This window comes from Scyliorhinus torazame, chromosome 16, assembly GCF_047496885.1.
Source record: "Scyliorhinus torazame isolate Kashiwa2021f chromosome 16, sScyTor2.1, whole genome shotgun sequence".
Classification (NCBI taxonomy): domain Eukaryota; kingdom Metazoa; phylum Chordata; class Chondrichthyes; order Carcharhiniformes; family Scyliorhinidae; genus Scyliorhinus; species Scyliorhinus torazame.
The window spans coordinates 200,270,000-200,290,416 of NC_092722.1; the positions used below are offsets into that span (position 1 = coordinate 200,270,000).

Sequence of the window (20,417 nt, forward strand, 5' to 3'; positions counted from 1 at the left end):
GGATGAGCGACCATAATATGATAGAATTTTTCATCAAGATGGAGAGTTAAGTAGTTGATTCTGAGACTAGGGCACTGAATCTTAATAAAGCAAACTACGATGGTATGAGACGCAAGTTGGCTATGATCGATTGAGAAATGTTTCTTAAAGAGATGTTTGGCAATGCCAAACATTCAAGGAACACATGGGGGAACTGTAACAATTGTTTATTCCTGTCTGGCACAAAAGCACAAAACTGTAAAGGTGGCCAATCCATGCCTTACAAGGGAGATTAGAAGTATATTAGATCCAAGGAAGAAGCATACAAATTGGCTAAGGAAAACAATAGGTATGAGAATTGGGAGCAATTTAGAAATCAGCAAAGAAGGACCAAGGGATTGATTAAGAAGAGGAAAATAGAGTACAAAAGTAAGTTTGCAGGAAACATAAAAACTGACTGTAGAAGTTTCTATAGGTACCTGAAGAGAAAAAGATTGGTGAAGACAAATGTACGTCCCTTACAGTCAGAAACAGGGGAATGTACAAGAAATGTACGGGCAGCACGGTAGCATTGTGGATAGCACAATTGCTTCACAGCTGCAGGGTCCCAGGTTCGATTCTGGCTTGGGTCACTGTCTGTGCGGAGTCTGCACATCCTCCTCGTGTGTGCGTGGGTTTTCTCCGGGTGCTCCGGTTTCCTCCCACAGTCCAAAGATGTGCAGGTTAGGTGGATTGGCCATGATAAAATTGCCCTTAGTGTCCAAAATTGCCCTTAGTGTTGGGTGGAGTTACTGGGTTATGGGGATAGGGTGGAGGTGTTGACCTTGGGTAGGGTGCTCTTTCCAAGAGCCGGTGCAGACTCGATGGGCCGAATGGCCTCCTTCTGCACTGTAAATTCTATGATAATCTATGAAATAGCTGCATAACTAAACACATACTTTGGTTCTGTGTTCACAAATGAGGACACAAACCAGATACCAGAAATGTTGGGGAAATCTGGGTTTAGTAAGAGGGAGGAACTGAAGAAGATCAATATTTGTAGAAAATGGTGTTGGGGAAATTGATGGGATTGAAGGCTGATAAATCCCCAGGGCCTGATAATCAACATCCCAAAGTAGTTAAGGAAGTGGCTCCAGAAATAGTAGAAGGCAGACTACTATTTGAATGGGCATAAATTAGGAGAGGGGAATATGCAACGAGACCTGGGTGTCCTCGTACACCAGTCACTGAAGGTAAGCGTGCAGGTGCAGCAGGCAGTAAAGAAGGCAAATTATATGTTGAAATGAAATGAAATGAATGACAAAAATGAAAAAATGTTGGCCTTCTTTGTGAGAGGATTCGAGTACAGGAGTAGGGATGTCTCGCTGCAATTATACATGGCCTCGGTGAGGCCACACCTGGAATATTGTGTGCCGTTTTTGATCTCCTTATCTGAGGAAGAATGTTCTTACTATAGAGGGAGTGAAGCAAAGGTTTACCAGACTGATTCCTGGGATGGCGAGACTGATGTATGAGGGGAGATTGAATTGGTTCGGATTGTATTCGCTGAAGTTCCGAAGAATGAGGGGCGAATCTCATAGAAACCTATAAAATTCTAACAGGACTGGACAGGGTAGATGCAGGAAGGATGTTCCTGATGGTGGGGGTGTCCAGAACTAGGAGGTCACAGTCTGAGGATACGGGGTAGACCATTTAGGACAGAGATGAGGAGAAATTTTTTCACCCAATGTGTGGTCAGCCTGTGGAATTTATTACCACAAAAAGTAGTTGAAGCCAAAACATTGCATGTTTTCATGAAGCAGTTAGATATAGCACTTGGGCAAAGGGGATCAAAGAACATGGGGGAAAAAGCGGGATTAGGCTATTGAGTTGGATGATCAGCCATGATCATAATGGATAGCGGAGCAGGCACGATGGGCCAAAATGGCCTCCTCCTGCTCCTTTTTTCTATGTTTCTATAAGCTGTTCCCAGTCAACTTCAGCCAGATAATAGCTAATTTTAGTAGAATCTCTTACCCCAATCCAAAGCCGTCGTTTGCAGGTCGTGTTTATCCTTGTCCATAACAAACTTATGTGTTGTGGTCGCTATCACTAAAATGCTCCCCCAGCTGCCACACTTCTCCGGCTTTGTTCTTTGTTTCAAATGTTTCAAGAGGATATGATATTTCTTCATAACTGAAGGATGGTCAAAATATGATGTCATCTAAAGGGGAGAGGGGCGGAGGATCAAAGAGTAGGTGAGGGGTGGGGTAGGGGACGGGGGGGGGGGATTAAATGACAAAGGTTTAATGGAACAAAAAGCAAAAGCAGTGGTAATGGTTGTAGTAAAGAGACAAAATATTAATCCAAAGTGAGTGTGAGTGCCAGATGAATGAACAGCTCTGTCCAATAGCAAAAACATGAATACACAATTTAAACATGAATACAGGATTTAAACATGAATACAGGATTTAAACATGAATACAAGATTTAAACATGAATACAGGATTTAAAGATGAATACACGATTTAAACATGAATACAGGATTTAAAGATGAATACAGGATTTAAACATGAATACAGGATTTAAAGATGAATACAAGATTTAAAGATGAATACAGGATTTAAAGAAGAATACATGATTTAAACATGAATACAGGATTTAAAGAGGAATACAAGATTTAAACATGAATACAAGATTTGAACATAAATGCAAGATTTGAACATGAATACAAGATTTAGAACATAAGAACATAAGAACTAGGAGCAGGAGAAGGCCATCTCCTTGAGCCTGCTCCACCATTCAATGAGATCATGGCTGATCTTTTGTGGACTCAGCTCCACTTTCCCGCCCGAACACCATAACCCTTAATCCCTTCATTCTTCAAAAAACTATCTATCTTTATCTTAAAAACATTTAATGAAGGAGCCTCTACTGCTTCACTGGGCAAGGAATGCCATAGATTCACAACCCTTTGGGTGAAGCAGTTTCTCCTAAACTCAGTCCTAAATCTACTTCCCTTTATTTTGAGGCTATGCCCCCTAGTTCTGCTTTCACCCGCCAGTGGAAACAACTTGCCCGCATCTATCCTGTCTATTCCCTTCATAACCTTATATGTTTCTATAAGATCCCCCCTCATCCTTCTAAATTCCAACGAGTACAGTCCCAGTCTACTCAACCTCTCCTCGTAATCCAACCCCTTCAGCTCTGGGATTAACCTAGTGAATCTCCTCTGCACACCTCCCAGTGCCAGTACGTCCTTTGTCAAGTAAGGAGACCAAAACTGAAAACAATACTCCAGGTGTGGCCTCACTAACACCTTATACAATTGCAGCAGAACCTCCCTAGTCTTAAACTCCATCCCTCTAGCAATGAAGGACAAAATTCAATTTGCCTTCTTAATCACCTGTTGCACCTGTAAACCAACTTTTTGCGACTCATGCAGTAGCACACCCAGGTCTCTGCACAGCAGCATGTTTTAATATTTTATCATTTAAATAATAATCCCTTTTGCTGTTATTCCTACCAAAATGGATAACCTCACATTTGTCAACATTGTATTCCATCTGCCAGACCCTAGCCCATTCACTTAGCCTATCCAAATCCCTCTGCAGACTTCCAGTATCCTCTGCACTTTTTGCTTTACCACTTATCTTAGTGTCGTCTGCAAACTTGGACACATTGCCCTTGGTCCCCAACTCCAAATCATCTATGTAAATTGTGAACAGTTGTGGGCCCAACACTGATCCCTGAGGGACACCACTAGCTACTGATTGCCAACCAGAAAAACACCCATTAATCCCCACTCTTTGCTTTCTATTAATTAAGCAATCCTCTATCCATGCTACTACCTTCCCCTTAATGCCATGCATCTTTATCTTATGCAGCAACCTTTTGTGTGGCACCTTGTCAAAGGGTTTCTGGAAATCCAGATATACCACATCCATTGGCTCCCCGTTATCTACCGCACTGTTAATGTCCTCAAAAAATTCCACTAAATTAGTTAGGCATGACCTGCCCTTTATGAACCCATGCTGCGTCTGCCCAATAGGATAATTTCCATCCAGATGCCTCGCTATTTCTTCCTTGATAATAATTTGACCATGATCACAAGATTTAAACATGAACACAAGATTTAAACATGAATACAAGATTTGAACACGAATACAAGATTTGAAAATGAATACAAGATGTAAACGTGAATACAAGATTGGAACATGAATACAAATTTGAACATGAATACAAGATTTGAACATGAGTACAAGATTTGACCATGAACACAAGATTTAAACATGAATACAAGATTTAAACACGAATACAAGATTTGAACACGAATACAAGATTTGAAAATGAATACAAGATGTAAACATGAATACAAGATTGGAACATGAATACAAGATTTGAACATGAATACAAGATTTGAACATGAGTACAAGATTTGAACACAAATACAAGATTTGAAAATGAATACAAGATGTAAACGTGAACACAAGATTTGACCATGAACACAAGATTTAAACATGAATACAAGATTTAAACATGAATACGAGATTTGAGCATGAATACAAGATTTGACCATGAACACAAGATTTAAACATGAATACAAGATTTAAACACGAATACAAGATTTGAACACGAATACAAGATTTGAAAATGAATACAAGATGTAAACGTGAATACAAGATTTGAACATGAATACAAGATTTGAACATGAATACAAGATTTGAACACGAATACAAGATTTGACCATGAACACAAGATTTAAACATGAATACAAGTTTTGAACACGAATACAAGATTTGAAAATGAATACAAGATGTAAACGTGAATACAAGATTTGAACATGAATACAAGATTTGAACATGAATACAAGATTTGAACATGAATACAAGATTTGAACATGAATACAAGATTTGAACATGAATACAAGATTTGACCATGAACACAAGATTTAAACATGAATACAAGATTTAAACATGAATACAAGATTTAAACATGAATACAAGGTTTAAACATGAATACAAGATTTAAACACGAATACAAGATTTGAAAATGAATACAAGATGTAAACGTGAATACAAGATTTGAACATGAATACAAGATTTGAACATGAATACAAGATTTGAACATGAATACAAGATGTAAAATGGCACATGGCAAAATAAAAATAGAATGGGGTTCAAAGTTCATGGTCTGACTTTGTTGAACTTATTGCTGTGTCCAGAAGGCTGCAAAGTGCCTAATTGAAGGTGAAATGTTTTTCCTTGAGCTTCCGTTGAGACATTCTGGAACTTTGCAGCAAGCCGAGGACAGCAATGTGAGCTGGAGAGCAGGGTTGTGAATTAAAATGGCAAGCAACCAGAAGCCATACTTGGGGACTGAACAGAGGTATTCCACAAAGCAGTCCCCCAATCTGTGTTTGATCTCCTCAGTGTGGAGGAGATCACATTGTGAGCAGCGAATATAGTAAGCTGTCCAAGTAAATTGCTGCTTCACCTGGAAGGAGTGTTTGGAGACTTGGAAGGTGTAGAAGTAAAAGAGCAGGTGTTCGACCTCTTGTGTTTCGATGAAAAGGTGCCATTGGAGGGGACAGGGTGTTGGGGGTGATTGAGGAGTGGAGCAGGGTGCCGCAGAGGGAACAGATTCTTCCCAATGCTGACGGAAAGGAAAGGGAAAGATACGTTTGGTGGTGGCACCATGCTGAAGGTTTCAGAAATGATTGAAGATGATCCTTTGAATGTGGAGGCTGCTGGGGTGGAAAGTGAGGACAAGGGGAACCCTATTGTGGTTCTGGTAAGGAAGAGAAGGATTGGGGGCAGAGTGCGGAAAATGGGTGAACACGGTCATGGACTTTTTTTAACCACAGTGGGAGTAATCCTTTGTTGAAATAAAACCACTGTTTTGGAAGTTTGCGTAAACAGAAGAGATGCAATGAAGATGGAGAAACTAGGAGAATGGAATGGAATCCTTACAAGGAGCGGGGTATGAGGAAGTGTAGGCAAGGTAACTATGGGAGTCAATGGACTTGTAATGAATATTGTTAGATAGCCAATCACCAGAAATGGTAACAGAGAAGTCAAGGAATATAAGAATTGGAGCAGAAGTCGGCAATTCAACCCCTCGAGCCTGCTCCGTCATTCAATCAGATCCTGGCTGATCTCTTCCTGGTCTCAAATCCACCTCCCCACCTGGTGCCCATATCCCTTTCACCCTATTTTATCAGAAATATTTCCCTCTTGAAACCATTTAATGATTTGGACTCCATCGCATTATTGGACAGCGAGAAGTAGTTCCTCCTCATCTTAGTTTTAAATCTACCGCCTCTCAGCCTACATCTGTGACCTCTCGTTCCCCCACATTTGGTCTATATCTTTATCAATATATTTTAGTATTTTATATACCTCGATCAGATCCCTCCTCATCCTTCTAAACTCAAGCGACTATAAATTTAATCTCTCCTCATACGTCAACCGTTTTATCCCAGAATCAATCTGGTGAACCTCCTCTGAACTGCCTCCAATGCCACCACATCCTTCCTCAAATAAGGAGACCAAAACTGGACACAATACTCCAGATGTGGTCTCACCCACACCCTATACAATTGCAACAACACTTCTCTACTTTTATACTCCAGTTCTGACATTCCATTTGCCTTTCTTATTACATTTTGCACCTGCAAACCGACTTTCTGCGATTCAGGAACAAAGACACCCCAAATCCCTCTCCCCAGACGCATTTTGAATCTGCTTTTCAGTTAGATAATACTTTGCCCAACAATTTTTTTGACCAAAATGGATGACCTCACATTAACCACTTTAAACTCCATCTGCCAAATTTTGGCCAAGTCGCCTAGCCTATCTATATCCACGTGTAAAATCTGTATTTCCTCTTCAATGCCTACTTTCCCACCTATTTTAGTGTCATCCGCAAAGTTTGCTATATTACACTCTGTCCCTGCTTGCAGATCATTTATGTCAATTGTAAACATTTGAGGTCCGAGGACTGAACCCTGCGGCACCCCACTTGTTACAGTTCACCAGCCAGAGAAGAACCCCAATCCCCTGTGATCTCACCTTCTGGATCAGTCTTTTATGTGGCACCTTGTCAAACGCTTTCTGGAAGTCTAGGTATACCACATCCACAGGTTCTCCATTATCCACCTTGCTCGTTACATCCTCAAAGAACTCAAACAAGTTTGTCAAGCATGTCTTACCCTTCATAAAACCATGCTTGATGATGGTGGATTGAACTTTGTATTTCCAAATGTTCAGTCATCTCCTCCTTAATGATTGATTCTAGTAACTTCCCCACCACAGAGGCCAAGCTAACCAGTCTATAGTTTCCTCCTTTGAGCTTTGACAAACAGTCATCTGGACTTGAAACGTTAACTCTTTTCTCTCCCTACAGATGCTGCCAGACCTGCCGAGATTTTCCAGCATTTTCACTTTGGTTATAGTTTCCTACTTTTTGCCCCTCTCCCTTTTTGAATAGGGGCATCACATTAGCCCATTTCCAATCCACCAGAAGTTTTCCAGAATCCAGGGAATTCTGAAATATGATACCCAATGCATCCACTATTTCTGCTGCCACCTCCTTCAATCCCCTAGGGTGCAGGCCATCAGGTCCCGGAGACTTATCTGCCTTTAGTCCCATTTGTTTATTCAATACTTTCTCCCTAATGATGGTTATTGCACCAAGTTCCTCTGCATCAACTGCAGTTCTTGGAATTTTTAAAATTATCTTCTACTGTGAAGGCAGAGGCAAAATATTGGTTCAGTGCCTCCATCATCTCTGTGTTCCCCATTATTACCTCACCAGTATCGTCCTCTAAAGGGCCAACATTTACTTTAGCTATTCTCTTCCTCTTTATATACTTATAGAAGCTTTTGGTATCAGTGTTTATGTTTTCTGCTAGTTTCCTTTCGTAGTTTTTTGATTCTATTTTTAGTAGCATTTTGCTGAACCTTAAAGTTCTTCCAATCCTCCAGCTTACCACTAGCTTTTGCAGTGTGGTACACCAAATCTTTTGCCTCTAAGTCCTCCTTGACTTCCTTGTTTAGCCATGGAATGTTTCTCTCCCTTTTAAAATTCCTCTTCCTCTCAGGAATGTACTTTCATTGAGAGGTGTTTAATATCACCCTGAACGCCATTGTTCCTCAACTGTCCTACCCTCAATTATTTGTGCCGAGTCTACTTGGGCCATCTCTTTCCTCAGGCCTGTATAATTACCTCTGCCCAACGCTAAAACTCTAGTATGACACTCTGTCTTCTCTCACTCAGTCTGAATTTGAAATTCTAGCATGATCACTCCTTCCAAGAGGATCCTTAACAACAAGATTATTTATCAACCCCTCTTTGTTACATAATACTAAATCTAAAATAGCCTGCTCCCTGGTTGGCTCCATAACATATTGCTCTGAGAAACAATCCCTCCTAAACCCTCGAGGCTACCCTTGCCAATTTGATTAATCCAGTCAATGTGCATATTAAAATCACCCATGATTACTGTTATGCCCTTCTCACTAACCCTCATTATTTCTTGGTTTATACTATGCCTCACTTTGGAAGAATTGCTCGGGGGCCTGTAAATTACTCCGACCAAGGAGTTTTTTCCCTTGTTTTTTATTTCCACCCAGATCAATTAAACATTCTGACCCTTAGTGCCAATATAATTTCTTAATACAGCCTTTATGTCATCTTTAACCAATAAAGCAATTCCACCTCCTGTTCCATCCTGTCTACCCTTTTGGAATACTGAGTACCCTTGGACATTTAACTCCCAGTCCCGGTCCACCTGCACCCATGTTTCAGTAATCCCCACCAAATCATACCCAATGTCTCTATTTGTGCCGTCAGCTCATTGACCTTATTCCGAATACTGCCTGCATTTAGGTACAAGGTTTTTAAATAGGTCCGACTGATTTGTCTTTCCCTTGCAGGATTTTCTTGTGCACTAGGCTTTTCACACATTCTGACCTTTATTAACCTCTGATAAAATTCAGCCTCATCCACAACTTTCGCTCCCACAGTCACCTCACATTGTAATTTAAGTCATTACCTTCTCCTCACAGGCTGACCTGCTGCTCTGGTTCCCATTAACCATTATACTTTTTGTAGTTTTACCCTTCCTTCCTCCTCATTTGCTAGTTTAAAGTCCTTGTGACCATCCTATTTATACTTTCTTCTAGAACACTAGTCCCAGATCTGTTGGACTTTAACCTGGTGTTGTAAGATTTCTTACTGTGCCCTCCCCAGTCCGACGGCGGCATCTCCACATCATGCCTTCTGGAACACAGTGTCCAAGTATCTCCCTCCTTCCCTCATGTCGCAGTGTCTGAAGCTCAGACTCTAGCTCATCAACACTGAGCAGGATTTCCTCGGGCAAGCAACACTTACTACAGACGTGCGCACACGACAATGGGGTTCACCGGCTCCCACATCATGCAGGAACAACACATCACATGACCCTCCATCTCGACTTTATTTAATTCGTTTTTAATTATTTATTTTTTACTTGTTTAACGTTTTTTTATATCCTTCACTATTACCTCAATCTGAACACAATTTATAACCAGTAATTTAAAATGGATTTTCAATTTTGCCCATATTCTTTATAAGCCAATCAAATCAGCGCCTTCCTGTGATGCCACTTTTCAGTGTTTTTTCCCCAGTGGGAATACTCTGTCAGTGAATCAGTGAAACCACTGACCTTCCCAGGCCTCTGTACGAAAATCTCTCGCTCAGCTCTGCTCCCGATGTTTCGGTTTCACCTTCTCCCAGTTTCACCCAACTCCAAAGCACTCTCGTCAAGCCATGGTGGGAAGAAAAGAGCTGGAAATGACCATGTGATGATGAGAGAAGGGTAGAAATGAGAAGCAAAGTTGTTGGTGTTTTCTGGTTCTGGATGAAAGCCCGAATCGACACCAATACAATGATCAACGTAACCGGAAAAAGAGATGTGGGAGGGGGCCGGACTAGGACAGAAACAAGGAATATTCCACATACCCCCCAAAAAGACGGGCATAACTCGGATCTATGCAACTGCCCTCAGCAACACCTTCTATTAGGAGGAAGTAAGACAAGTTGAAGAAGAAATTATTTAATGAGAGAACAGCCTGGATTATCATCCGTCAGGTGAGTAGGGAGATTCTGGAAAATTCCTGACTTGACCCTCTCGCCTTGGGAGAAAATGCATGCTAAAGCGGGATCTTCATTGCTGGTGGCCGGGAGTAGGCTGGAGTTGGCCAGCTGACGCTGAAAGAAGGGCGGAGGAAGCCGCTGGAACTGCCAGATGTTGAGGCAGGCTGTCTAAAAGGCCTCAGAATGGTGGCACTCTTTCAGCAGTGAAAAGAAAATCATGAAGGCCCTCACTCTTCACACCCCTTCACCCGCCAAACATTCCCCTTGCCCCAGACAGGATACGTCCTGTCCCCACCCTCCAGTGCCAGGCTTTGTGCTGACACCTACCCCCTATGCCATGCTCTGCCACCTCCATGCCCATTGACCATACACATTCTACCATCAATGAACACCATCTGTTAAAGTGGGATGTCTAAAAAAGAAGCTCTGAAAAAAATAATTCATTCATCACTCGCTCCATTGACTTACTTTGGCTCCCATCGAGCAACATTTGATTTTAAAATTCTCAACCTTGTTTCCAAATCTGGATAAAATAAATCTGGAATTTGAAGGCTAGTATCAGTAAGTGACCATGAAACTGTTAGATTGTCATAAAAACAACTAGTTCATTAATGCCCTTTAGGGGAGGAAACCTAGCGACTTCCTGGTCTGGCTTACATGTGACTCTTGACCTGTGGCACGTGGAAATGGTCCAGCAATCCACCCAGTTGACACCATGGCTCTCAAAGATAGTTTGCATGGGCAATAAATGTTGACCCTGCCAGTGACACCAACATCCTGGAAACAAATGAATAAAAATAAATTTTAAACAAGTATGCAAATGGAGTTGCTCACAGTTCCAGGTTGGCTATTCTGTGCTGCTGGACATTGACTGAAGACGTATGGACAGGTTTCCCAATGTGCCAAGCATTGTGTTGTACATATCCATCAGTGTTCTTCTCTAGTCTGCTTCATCAAAGGGCTTACATGATTTCTCCACTGCAGAACTCCTGTGAAGCCTTCTCTGTGGCAAGCTGCCACCTGAGGTATTCTTGCCACCTGTTCTGGCTGCAAGCCATGCATGCCTGGTGTCTCACCAAATGTGGATCCGCCTCTGGGCTGTCCTCTGAATTGCTGCGACCTCAGTATCTGTGCTGGTGGCTGCCTTTTTGCTTTTGTCCACTGCCTGTCCATGTTGTACTTTGTGGATATCTTAAAGGAGAAAGTTACAGGGATATGGTTCTGATATTGGGAGGGGTGGTTAGAGAGGGATAACGTGCACCAGTAAGTAAGATGCAGTTCATTTGGGTGATTGGGATCTGTTGGTTTGATATCTAACAGTGTGTACAACCTGTGACACTTTCAGCAATGCCTGTGGGGGCGAGGTGAAGCTAAGGGATGAGTCCTGGTCCATTGCTGGTCAGGAATGATGAGGATGTGATGAATTGAGTAGTGTCTGAGGCTGCTATTGCATTTGTTCGGATGTGACATTTGAAAATGAATTCACTGATGTTGACACCTCATGTGAAGTAATTGAGTTTCTTGTGGCGTTGCTTTTGGATCCTCACAGCTTCTGCCATTGACCTGCAGGACTATCTGTTTCCAATGTCTTCTGTTTGTGTATCTGGAGGCCTTCCGAATCCTGCAGATACAGGACGTCTTCTTTCCACTCCCCACATCAAGGCCTCCAGTGTTTTCTCCAAAATCTTTCAAGTTCACTCTTTCCCGTTCTGCCATTATTCACTGTTTCCCAGGTCAGAGTCACTTGCTGCACAATTGTCAGTTCCAGCCACAATGCACCTCCTTGTAAGAGCTACAGGCTCGCTTTGAGCAGTGCAGGCTAGCTTTAAGTGTTGCTAGAGGTGATCTTTTTGAAACATGGATATATTCAAGGCTGAGTTAGTCAGAGGCTTCATTGACAAGATTTGTAGACCACAGATGAATGTGGACCGAGTAGATTTAAGAAAACTTGGTTTATTAACACACACTATTTACGATACACACCAGAGCCAAACTGGGTCTGAACTGTCGTTACCAAACCTGGCTGACTTTATACAGAACTAAACTATGGATGATTCAGGGTTCACCACCCCTTCAGCGAGGGAGCTTCTATTGGGCGAGACTCAAGAGGAGGTTTATTGCTCCAACCTTGTAGGTCTCATGCGGGTTATAACAACAAGGGAGTCGAGGGTTATGGGAGACAGACAGGAGAATAGAGAAAAGGCCATAATCAGACATGATCTTGTTGACTGGAGGAGCAGGTTTATTGGGCCTGATGGCCTCCTCTTGCTCCTATTTCTTATGTTCCTATGTTGAGAGCTTTGTAACGTGTTATCCAAATATCTTTGATATTTGATATGCTTGTGATGTTTGAGAAATTTGCCACTATTGATGGCTACAATAACTGTACAACCTTTGTGGATCATGCTGAAAACTGGGAAGCGCTAGGGGAGCCCACACTGATGGTCTACCTCGATCTCTCAGTAAGTCCTTCTGTAAATTCTATGGTATCTCTATGGTAAACTTGGGCCATTGCCCTGCATTCCACTGATTTATTGAGGGCTGATCAGGTCGGAGTGGCTGTTCAGGAGTGCAGCCCTTTAAATTAGCAAAAGTGTAAAAAGCACCTTGACGCCAGCCCTCCACCCCTGAACCTTGCTGCTCCTCCTATTCAGCCCAATCCTCCTCTGTCAACTACACACCCAGTCTTTCCAGTGGTGTGGGCATGGGGAGTTTGGGAGCAGAGACATGGGGTACTGGAGTGGGGAAGGGGGAGGGGGGGGTTGTGATGGGGTTTGAACCATTAGGAAAGGGGTTGGAAGCAGAGCCAAGGGCACCCAAGAAGAAGGGGATGGAGATGGGCTCAGAGCTGGAGATGCTGGAGGGCAGCTAGATTTACAGTTCCTCAATAAAACATTAAAAACAATGACACACCTGTCACTAAACTGAGGGGAAACTTCAAGAGACATATCTTGAGCTTGTGACATCAGACAGCAGTGGCTTTACTGAAATTGCACCTCACCTCAACCTCCCGACTTGCCTGGCTGATGAATCCACACAGCAGCTGCAGCCGACAAAATGGGTAAGAACATCATTTTAAACAGAGTGATGTACACCTCCCCTCGCCATCACTACAAGTGATTCAGTTGCTTGATGAGCAAAGCATGATAGTGCAAATTGACAACAGAAATTAATGGGTAATGTTGACAAGTTAAAGTTGGAAAAGTCAAAACAAAGGTGTGTCCAGAATTATGACAAAGAGGACACAATGTTATCAACAGGAAGTGCAAGCTCCATGCAGGATTTTAATGAGTCTGATGGTTATATGCCTCTTTGCTGCCTTTGATGAGCTGCTATTACCAGGTGCAATGGAAAACTACTTTCTAACACGGCAGAACGTTCCTTTGCCTCTTGTCCGTAACACAGCTTGATTGTATTTCACAGGATGAATAAAACGGAACCGATGCAGGAAGTCGGAGGGGACAGAAGCAAAAGGCAGTAAAGGGAAAAGTGGAAGGCAGAGAAACCAAAAACAAAAATCGAAATAGGCCACATTACATCATAATTCTAAAAGGCAATAAATGTCAAAGAAACAAGCCTAAAGGCTCGGTGTCTCAACGCGAGGAACATTTGAAATAAGGTTGATGAATTAACTGCGCTAAAAATCATTAACGGATATGATGCAATTGGGATCACGGAGTCCTGGCTCCAGGGTGACCAAGGATGGGAACCCAACATCCAGGGGTCCAGGGGTATTCAATATTCAGGAAAGATAGGAAAGGAAAGGAAGGTGGGGTAGTGTTGCTGGTTAAAGAGAAAATTAACCCAATAGTAAGGAAGGACATTAGCCTGGAAATGTGGAATCTGCATGGGTGGAGCTGCGGAATACCAAAGGGCAAAAAACATTAGTGGGAGTTGTGTACTGACCACTAAGCAGCAGTTGTGAGGTTGGGGATGGCATCAAACAGGAAATTATAGGTGCGTGCAGTAAGGGTACAGCAGTTATTGTGGGTGACTTCAATCTGCATATTGATTGGGCTAATCAAACTGGTAGCAATGCGATGAAGGAGGATTTCCTGGAATCTTTAAGGGATGGTTTTCTTGAACAATATGTTGAGGAACCAACTCAAGAGCAGGCCATCCTGGACTGGGTATTGTGCAATGAGAGAGGATTAATTAGCAACATTGTTGCGAGATCCTTTAGGGAAGAGTGACCATAATATGGTAGAATTCTTCATTAAGATGGAGAGTGACACAGTTAAGTCTGAGGCTAGGGTCTTGAACTTAAATTAAGCTAACTTTAATGGAATGAAATGTGCATTGGCTAGGATAAGCTGGCAAAGGATACTTAAGGGGTTGACAGGGGATAGACATTTAAGAACACATGTTGAATTTCAATAATCACTGTCTGGTGCGAGAATAAGACGGGAAAGGTGGCTGAACCATTGCTAACCAGGGAAATCACGGATAGTGTTAAAGCCAAAGAGGAGGCAGATAAATTGGCCAGAAAAAGCAGCAAGCCTGAGGACTGGGAGAAATTTAAAATTCAGCAGAGGAGGACAAAGGGTTTAATTCGGATGGGAAAATAGAAAGGAAAGTAAGCTTGCAGAAAACATAAAAACTGTCTGTAAACGTTTCAACAGATATGGTAAGAGAAAAAGACTGGTGAAGACCGTTAGAATCAGGTGAATCATAATGGGCAACAAAGAGATGGCAGACCAGTTGAAGAGGTACTTTGGATCTGTCTTCACTAAGGAGGACACAAATAACCTTCCAGAAATATGAGGGGACAGAGGGTCTAGCATGGAGGCGTAACAGAAGGAAATCCTTATTAGTCAGGAAATTGTATTGGGGAAATTGATGGGATTAAAACCCGATAAGTCCCCAGGGCCTGAAGCTCAGCATCCCAGAGTACTGAAGGAAGTGGCCCTAGAAATAATTTCCATAGACTTTGGAAGTGTTCCAAAGGATTGGAGGGTAGCTAATGTAACCCCATTTTTAAAAAAAGGAGGGAGAGAGAAAACGGAGAACCATAGGCCGGTTAGCCTGACATCGGTGGTGGGGAAAATGCTGGAGTCAGTTATTAAGGATGAAATAACTGGGCATTTGGAAAGCGGGGATAGGAGTGGTCCAGGTCAGCATGGATTCACTAAAGGGAAATCATGCTTGGCAAATCTTCTGGAATTTTTTAAGGATGTAGATTGGACAAGGGTGAACCAGTGGACGTTGTGTATCTGGACTTTCAAGAGGCTTTTGACAAGATACATTAGTGAGCAAAATTAAAGCTCATGGTATTGGGGGTAATGTATCGACGTGGATAGAGAACTGGTTGGCAGACAGGAAGCAGAGAGTGAGAATAAAGGGTCCTTTTCAGAGTGGCAGGCAGTGACTAGTGGGGTATGGCAGAGTTCAGTGCTGGGACCCCTGCTGTTTCCAAATACATATGAAGACAGACTAGATCGACTAGGCTTATACTTACTAGAGTTTAGAAGAATGAAAGGGGATCACATAGAGACATATAAAATGGCAGGCTAGATGCGGGAAGAATGCTCCCGATGTTGGGGACATCCAGAACTAATGGCCACAGCCTAAGAATAAGGGGTAAGCCATTCAGGACTGAGATGAGGAAGAACTTCTCTACCTCAGAAAGTTGTGAACTTGTGGAATTCTCTACCTCAGAAAGTTGTTGGGGCCAGTTCCTTGGATATATTCAGAGGGAGCTGGACATGGCCCTTATGGCTAAAGGGATCAAGGTGTATGGAGAGAAAGCAGGTGCGGGATACTGAATTTGCATGATCAGCCATGATCATATTGAATGGTGTTGCAGGCTCAAAGGGCCAAATGGCCTATTCCTGGACCTATTTTCTATGTTTCTATGAAGCTTGCATTTATACACTGCCTTCCACTTGGGCAGTCTCAAAGTGCTTTGCAGCGAGTTAAATCATTTTGATGTGCAGTATGTATGTCTGCAATTGCGGAAGCCACATTGCATACAGCCAATATCCCACAAACGTGGGAGAAACAACGAGACAATTGGTTTTGGTGATGATCTTTGAGAAAATAATTCTACAATAACACTTGGAAAATTCCCCTCCTCCTTTGCAAATAGTGGTGATGGATCTTTTATTAACCTGGGAGGCAGGCAGAGCGTTGATTGTACACCTGACCCTCAGAACTCACTCATTACAGCACTGCAAGAGTCCGCCTCGGGGTTGTGATCAAATTTCTAGAGTGGGACTTGAACTCACAATCGACTAACCAAAGACCCAAATCTTCTGAAATGACAAAGGCCGTTTAGATTATTGAGCCAAAAACAGAAAATCCTGGACAAACTCAGCAGGTCTGACAGCATCTGTAGAGAGAGAACGGAACTGATGTTTTGAGTCTGGATGACTCTTTGTTGAAGCTGGAGAGAACTGGAAATAGATCCAGATTTATATTTGGTTGGGGAGCAACTTGCATGGGGGGGAATGGGATGCTGGGCGGGAGGTGGTGATGGAGCAGTGGGGCTGGGTAGAGGACCAGCAATAGATTGACAAAGATGTCATCGACAAAAAGACAAAAGGAATGTAAATGGTGCTGATAATGATGAAGAAGGGTGCCGATAGGGGCACATTGAGATCAGAATGGGGTAAGCAGTTTGTCAAAGGACAACTTAGAAAAGTGAACAGATGGCCCTTGGGGGGGGGGGGGGGGGGGGGGTGGTGAGGAGAGGAGAGACGATGGTGAAGGAAAAATAGATCAGTGGAAGAAATGAAAATAAATTGATAGAAAAAAAATGGGGTGAAGGTAGAGGAGATAGTTCACAGTCTGAAGTTGTTAAATTCACTAGACTCTGGGGTGCTCCCGGCGGATTGGAAATTAGCAAACGTGACACCACTGTTTAAAAAAGGAGGTAGGCAGAAAGCGGGTAATTATAGGCCAGTTAGCTGAACTTCAGTAGTAGGGAAGATGCTGGACTCTGTCATCAAGAAAGAAATAGTGAGGCATCTGGATGGAAATTGTCCCATTGGACAGGCGCAGCATGGGTCCAAAAAGGGCAGGTCGTGCCTAACTAATTGAGTGGATTTTTTTGAGGATATTAACAGTGCAGTAGACAACGGGGAGCCAATGGATGTGGTATAAGTGGATTTCCAGAAAGCTTTTAACAAGGTGCCACACAAAAGGTTGCTGCATAATATAAAGATGCATGGCGTTAAGAGTAAAGTAGTAGCATGGATAGAGGATTGGTTAATTAATAGAAAGCAAAGAGTGGGGATTAATGGGTGTTTCTCTGGCTGGCTGTAGCTAGTGGTGTCCCTCAGGGATCAGTGTAACATTATTGAGCCAAAGGCTGATACCTCACATTTCCCAATGAACTGAACCTTCTGAATTGATAGCACTGAACCTCCTTTTTCCCACCACTCCAGGTTTACCTCTTCGGTATTTGTACAAATAACCTAAAGAGTAAATTACTGATGGATCTCACTGCCAGTGACTGACCTGTAAACAGGAAATTCACATAGGAGCTGGTTTAGCACAGTGGGCTAAACAGCTGGCTTATAATGCAGAACAGGGCCAGCAGCGCGGGTTCAATTCCCGTACCAGCCTCCCCGAACAGGCGCTGGAATGTGGCGACTAGGGGCTTTTCACAGTAACTTCACTGAAGCCTACTTGTGACAAAAGCGATTATTATTATTATTATTATTATTATTATTATTATTATTATTATTATTATTAGTTAAACAGCCAAACTTGCTCTCTACTGACGCAACCTAAGTGTGGCAGGTTAATTGTCTTTTTCATGGATCAGGTGAACAAAGTGTGAAAATATCACAAGCCCGGCAGCAGCACTGAATTTAATAATTTTGCTTTCTCCCCTTAAGGTTGGTGGTTTGTGAGTACTATGGAGGAGCAGGGCTGGGTCCCAGCTACATACCTAGAGTCACAAAGTGGAACCCGAGATGACCTGGACATCAGCACTACAAGAGCTGGAGAAGGTAATGGAGACACTACTTTTTCCATACCATCCAAAAATACATCAGTGTCCAGTGGTGGGGGCTAAATTACCTGGACTACAACACTGCCCCAGGTGCATGGGTTTAATTTTCTCAGGTAGAGCATTGCCCAGTGGTGAGTTTAATTTTCTTAGATACAACAATGTACAAACTGCAGCCACATGTTAGCACTCCATTCCCCACACACACACTCATTCCAGCCAACAGGATGGCACTGGTTGCACTGGAGCACGCCCATCCCGTTGATGGATCGGCTGGGGCCAGAGGATACCTGGTGGGGGGTGGCCTGGGGGATACCAATACGACCTGTGGCCTTAAGTTCACAGTGGGCAGTCAGCAGCGTGCGTAGCCGCATGGCTGCCTTGCCGGCTGCAGTAATGGTGGTCTGTGACCGTGCAGCCCGACTCCACGGCCCACCTCCTGGTCACCGCCGCTTCTCCCCTTGGCCCTCGCAGAAGACCCCCGTGCACCAGCACAGCTGTCAGCAAACTGTAGCCATTTTCGTATCCCCTCTCTCTCCCTCAGCAGCCATGGCACCTGTTTCCTCATTTTTAAAATCACAATTAAAACTCGCTGTTGGTAATTCCTCCTGGTGGAGGTGGAGCACCGCGGGAGCCCCGGAGAATGTTCAGGCCCGCTAATGATATGCAAATGGTGTTTACTGTCCATGTGGAGTAGAATACATTGACAGTGCTGCCGAAGCACCGGAGGTGGCATTCCGTCGGGAGCCTGGCGCTGGCCGCAGTTTTCACCTTGCACCCGATTCTCATTCTCTGCCCAATCACGATTCGTGGCATCGGCCGATGGAGAATCCCGCACTCTTATGTTTTCAAGAAGCAGTTAGATATCACACTTAGGGTGAAGGGGATCAAAGGATATGGGAGGTGAAGTGGGATGAGGCTATTGAGTTGGATCATCAGCCACGATCAGTATAAATGGCGGAGCGGGCTTGAAGGGCTGAATGGCCTCCTCCTGCTCCTATTTTCTATGTTTCTATGTGTTGAGGTACAGAGTGTGAGGGGGAGAGATTGTGAGGGGTGTGTGTGTGAGAGGTTTATGTTTTTTTAATATGTCCATGGGATGTGGGCATCGCTGGCTGGGTCAGCATTTATTGCCCATCCCTGAGGGCATTTAAGAGTCATCAACGTTGCTGTGGGTCTGGAGTCACATATAGGCCAGACCAGGTAAGGACGGCAGATTTACTTCCCGAAAGGACATTCGTGAACCAGATGGGTTTTTACAACAATCAACAATGGTTTCATGGTCGTCATTAGATTTCTAATTCCAGATTTTTTCATTGAGCTCAAATTTCACCATCTGCCCTGGTGGGATTCAAACCCAGGTTCTAGAGCATGACTCTGGGTCTCTGGATTACCAGTCAGCGAAAATACCACTGCACCACTGCCCCCCGGGGTTTGTGTGTCGGGGAGAATTAGTGTGAGGGAGAGAGCGTGTGTGAGGGAGAGAGCGTGTGTGAGGGAGAGAGCGTGTGTGAGGGAGAGAGCGTGTGTGAGGGAGAGAGCGTGTGTGAGGGAGAGAGAGTGTGTGAGGGAGAGAGCGTGTGTGAGGGAGAGAGCGTGTGTGAGGGAGAGAGCGTGTGTGAGGGAGAGAGCGTGTGTGAGGGAGAGAGCGTGTGTGAGGGAGAGAGCGTGTGTGAGGGAGAGAGCGTGTGTGAGGGAGAGAGCGTGTGTGAGGGAGAGAGCGTGTGTGAGGGAGAGAGCGTGTGTGAGGGAGAGAGCGTGTGTGAGGGAGAGAGCGTGTGTGAGGGAGAGAGCGTGTGTGAGGGAGAGAGCGTGTGTGAGGGAGAGAGCGTGTGTGAGGGAGAGAGCGTGTGTGAGGGAGAGAGCGTGTGTGAGGGAGAGAGCGTGTGTGAGGGAGAGAGAGTGTGTGAGGGAGAGAGAGTGTGTGAGGGAGAGAGAGTGTGTGAGGGAGAGAGAGTGTGTGAGGGAGAGAGCGTGTGTGAGGGAGAGTGTGTGTGAGGGAGAGAGCGTGTGAGGGAGAGAGCGTGTGAGGGGTGAGAGTGTGTGAGGGAGAGAGCGGTGTGAGGGGGAGAGAGTGTGTGAGGGAGAGAGCGTATGTGAGGGGTGAGCGTGTGTGAGGGAGAGAGTGTGTGTGAGGGGGAGAGAGTGTGTGAGGGAGAGAGCGTGTGTGAGGGGGAGAGAGTGTGTGAGGGAGAGAGCGTGTGTGAGGGAGAGTGTGTGTGAGGGAGAGAGCGCATGTGAGGGAGAGAGTGTGTGAGGGAGAGAGTGTGTGAGGGAGAGAGTGTGTGAGGGAGAGAGTGTGTGTGAGGGAGAGAGTGTGTGTGAGGGAGAGAGCGCGTGTGAGGGAGAGACCGCGTGTGAG

At 44.0% G+C, this 20,417-nt stretch overlaps 1 protein-coding gene across 4 annotated transcripts in view; it reads left to right on the forward strand.

The window, feature by feature from the left end:
* Positions 1–20,417, forward strand: part of sh3pxd2aa (SH3 and PX domains 2Aa) — a 395,200-nt gene that overhangs the window by 254,763 nt on the left and 120,020 nt on the right. For all 4 annotated transcript variants that reach the window (XM_072479783.1, XM_072479782.1, XM_072479785.1 and 1 more), the window contains exon 8: positions 17,943–18,056. In XM_072479783.1, the coding sequence (XP_072335884.1) occupies positions 17,943–18,056 (114 nt within the window). The remainder of the gene's footprint in view (positions 1–17,942; positions 18,057–20,417) is intronic.